This window comes from Onychomys torridus, chromosome X, assembly GCF_903995425.1.
Source record: "Onychomys torridus chromosome X, mOncTor1.1, whole genome shotgun sequence".
Lineage (NCBI taxonomy): Eukaryota > Metazoa > Chordata > Mammalia > Rodentia > Cricetidae > Onychomys > Onychomys torridus.
Window position 1 is genome coordinate 103,649,880 of NC_050466.1, and position 4,333 is coordinate 103,654,212.

The 4,333-nt window shown below is 31.6% G+C and overlaps 1 protein-coding gene across 1 annotated transcript; it reads left to right on the forward strand.

Annotated features, from left to right (window-relative positions):
- The first annotated feature begins 1,248 nt into the window (after positions 1–1,248).
- Cpxcr1 (CPX chromosome region candidate 1) lies at positions 1,249–2,214 on the forward strand. The gene has a single exon (XM_036174143.1). It carries the CDS (start codon positions 1,249–1,251, stop codon positions 2,212–2,214), a length of 966 nt encoding a protein of 321 aa, XP_036030036.1.
- The last annotated feature ends 2,119 nt before the right edge of the window (positions 2,215–4,333 follow it).

Below are 4,333 nucleotides of genomic sequence, written 5' to 3' on the forward strand. Positions count from 1 at the left end.
AATGAATAGATAGATTGTTTATGCTCTTAAAATAGCACTAATTAGAGAAGAATATTAAATTAAATATCATTACACTCACTGATTGCAAAATAATGTAAAATGCTTTTGATAGGAAAAACATTCATTCTTTCCTTAATATCAAACACTCATAAACATTAAATTAATTCTTAAGTTGAAGGAAAAGATGAACATGCAATACAAACTCAAGTCTATTAATACACAAAATGCCTGTTGAGTGATTAGAGGAAAGGAATTTATTAGTGGAGGTGAATTCAGGCTATAAAGTTTTCTCAGGTCTCCTTTATTAGTCAATGGTTCATAAAGTACAGCTTACCTATCAATAAATTCTTGAGTAGCTCATGAAAGTAGACATGAGAAGAAATGCAAGCCATGCTAATTCCCCAAATTTATACATAATTGATATCAGAATATTTATATTTTTCTTTTCCCCATCACTGTTTTTTTTATCAAAAACAAATCAAAACTTCTGGACTGGGGGTAAAGGCTTCTAGATTAATTTTTATTGGCTTACTGATCTTGTAAAGGTTTTATACAGCTAGCCACAGCTGCTGTGAGCTCATGAGTATAATGGACAGAAGCCACTTTTCCAACGAATTCCTCCCCAAACTCTGACTTTTGCCAACTTTCCACTACCTCTTCCATGAAGGTCACTGAACCTAAATCTAGAGAAGCTGATATAGATTTCTCACTTGTGTATGAGTAATCTATGGTCACTTACTCTTTCTATTCTGACTACTAATGATTCTCTATGTCAACCACTGTCTACTGGAATAAGAACCATTCCAAATGAAGGACAGGAGCTGCAGTAAATCATGGGTATTAAATAAAAATGTAAAGTCTTTAGAAAGTAACTTTTTTTAAAATCTGAATAGCAAAATCAGATTGAGTAAGAGTTCCAATCAGAAAGTTGCTAGTTAACTCCATAGCAATCATACCAATTTGTCAATAGGCACAGCTTGTCACACTGGTTATTACTTTGGCTGTTGATAGTTTTTATTTTCTAGCAGCTTGTCATACCTTTTGATACTAAGAAAGTTGATGGCTGTTGTAGGGCAGAGAGACATTCAATTTTTGTCAGGAGCAAGGTCTCTAATATGTTTAGAATTATGAAGAAGCACAGAAATGGCACATCTACATTCTTTCTGAGAGACAAAAATAGTGTCTTATTAGGAAGTGAAACATTCCTCTAATAAAGCTTTATCTCCCTCTCCCTCAATAGTATCTAGCATGTCTTCTACTGACAAAGGAAGTGATACAGCTGAAAATGCTCTCAAAAATGCTGAAATTGAACAACCAAATGTCTGTGAGACAGAGAAAGAACTTCCACTTGCTAATACCAACGTAATTTCTCAGGTGGAAACCAATGAATCATGCATGGAGCTAAACTCATCAATCTCTCAAGAAGATATGTGTCCACAAGCAACAGAAAATAGCCAGTCTGAAGCAGAGATGACTCAAAATGATCCACCAAATGAAGAATTAACAGATGACGCTCTTCCACTACAGATACCTATTCCAAGAAAGCTGACATTTCCTAGGTTAAGATTGTTTAGCATTATCTATCTCTCTATCCCACAACCACAAATTCATGAAAACAAGCCCTTATATGATAAAACAATGTTCTACAGAGGAAGGATGGAGATGAGAATAAGTGATTGTTTTTCTAATTTCACATGTGACAAAATAGTACATTCTCATTTCCTGCAAAGGCGGATCCCGTTCGTTCATTTTGATGAGATAAATAGGATGATCATTTGCCTATTGGGCAGTAATTTCTCTCCACCTGAGCATTGTCAACATAACACATGTTTAAAGCATAGATATGTATCCATTCTTTCTGACCCAAATGTTCTCAACAACATTGAAAGGAATATTGTCTTTGGAAGGCCTATGAGAGTGTACTACTACCACCCACTTATTGAAAGATTGACTCAAAGAAAAACTAGTAAGTCCTATCAAAACAACAATGGAAACCACCCTTCTCTGAGGCCAAGATTCTACCTGCCACAGTTCCCAACCCAGAACATTGTCCATAGAAAATATTTTAAAAATAATTGGAGAACTTGTCACAAACTGAAACTAGTAATCATAACCTACAAGAATAATTGGAAATATCTTTGTCCTGTCTGTGGGTGTACTTTCAACAACTTTCAAGATTTTAAACATCATTTCTGTAACTTTTCTGGAAATTAAAGTAGGATAATCTCTCTCTTTTTTAAATTTTCAGTTCTAAAACTAAGTAATGTTAATATTCATCTGAAACAATATCTTGTGATCAGTAAATTTAGGATGATTCCATCACACTGCAAAACTGAATATAAACTATGTACTACAATATACATTTCTGGGAAGACAATTAATCTTCATATTTATCATTGGAATATAAAGCTGTTTATTTACATTGAGTCAGCAACTGAACCAAGATGATGTTTGCACCTCCTTTAACAACAATTTCTGCTGATATGAGTACTGATACTGGCCACCAACTAAACAATATCCTGGTAAAGAAAGCAACAGAGAGATAGAAAAAAATCAACCAGTGACTTCTAGAGATTCTGCTCAATGAAGTATCTGATTCCCTCCAAAATTCAATAAAATCATAGTAATGGCATTGCAAATGTTACTGCAGTTTTTGTAGCTCGATATAAATAAATGCCATGAGAATCACATTATTGCAAATACAACATATCTATACATTAGTGACAGTCCAATAGATAAGTGATACTTAACATGACCTTCTAATAGAAGTGAAATGGTTTGTGATATAAGTGGAAACTATTAAGTACTAAACTTATAGCACACAAACTATGAACTTTTTCTGGTCTTGAATAACTCCTTCACCTAAGGCCAGAACCATCATTCAAATTTTATACTTGTAACATTCCAAATGTTTAGAGAATCTCTTATCTTTCTACTTGTAGCTCAATATCTGTGTCTTTTCTTTCCTTTTATCTAAACTTAGAAGGATTAAATTATATATATTTGGTTCAAAATACATATTATATCTAATATGGAAATATATTCACATAGGGCTAAAGAACAAAGAATTCATAATATATAACACATTATCTGACATACTATTATATTTGGATATTTATATTCTATATTATACCTTACCACTTTATAGTTAAGTGAATAATTTTGAGAATCATTTCCTGGAATTTTAAAAATATGAGTACAAGCAAATGTTCAAATTTGTACAGTTACTAGTATCTACATAAATAGATTACATTTAATATAAACAAAAACAATATTCTAAGCATATAATAATATACATTTGCAGAAGAAATTAGCATATAGAATACTGAAGTTGGCAACTTTTTTCTTTTAAATGTTTTCAAAATTTATTAGAGTTTCAAACTTTATTTTGTTTCAGAAGTTTATTTGGTGATCACATTTTCTATGAGCTTGATTTACTTTGTTCAATTATTATGTGTAATCTGCTTCTTGGCTAGAATCCTTTTTAAATTATATTTTATATGCACTTTGAACAATTAAATGTTCAAAAATCAATCAGATTCATTCATATGTACGTGAATAATCCCATTTGATTTTATTTAGTATATATTAAAATTCAATTAAATAAAGGAAAAATTCCATTGAGTTTCTTACAATCACATTGAAAATGAATTATCAAGCCAGTGGTGGTGGTGCAGCCAGGCGGTGGTGGAGCATTCCTTTAATCTCAGCACTCAGGAGGCAGAGCCAGGAAGATCTCTGTGAGTTCAAGGCCAGGCTGCACTTACAAGTGAGTTCCAGGAAAAAGGTGCAAAGCTACACAGAGAATCCCCGTCTCGAAAATCATATATATATGATTTTATTACTCCTAATTGACCCAGTTTGTGTCTGATATGATTAGTTTAACAAAAATAGCAATAAACAATTCATGTGAGTTAGAATAAATGAAGCAATTGATAGTGTAAGAAGTATCTCTGCTTTGTAATTTTGGAATTGTTCTATTTGCCTGGAAGAGGAAAGTACACAAATTCTGGATATATACATATATACATATATGTTAGTGTTATGTATATTCATTAACAAAAATTGTATTCCATGAAATTTTGAAATACATTAAAATAAATTTGTAGTCTATAGTGATGTTCTTAAATATAATCATTTTGAAATAGATAATTAAATCTGTATATTGAAATCATTACAGTTTTTGCAGAAACCTGTATTCATAACATGTGTTACATCTATACACTTTTTTCAGACTTGCAAAAGCATTTTTGTACTTGAATGTGAAAATGCAGTTTGATGAAATTTTAACTTTTTCAATTACATGTATTACATGTATGTGTAAATACTCCCA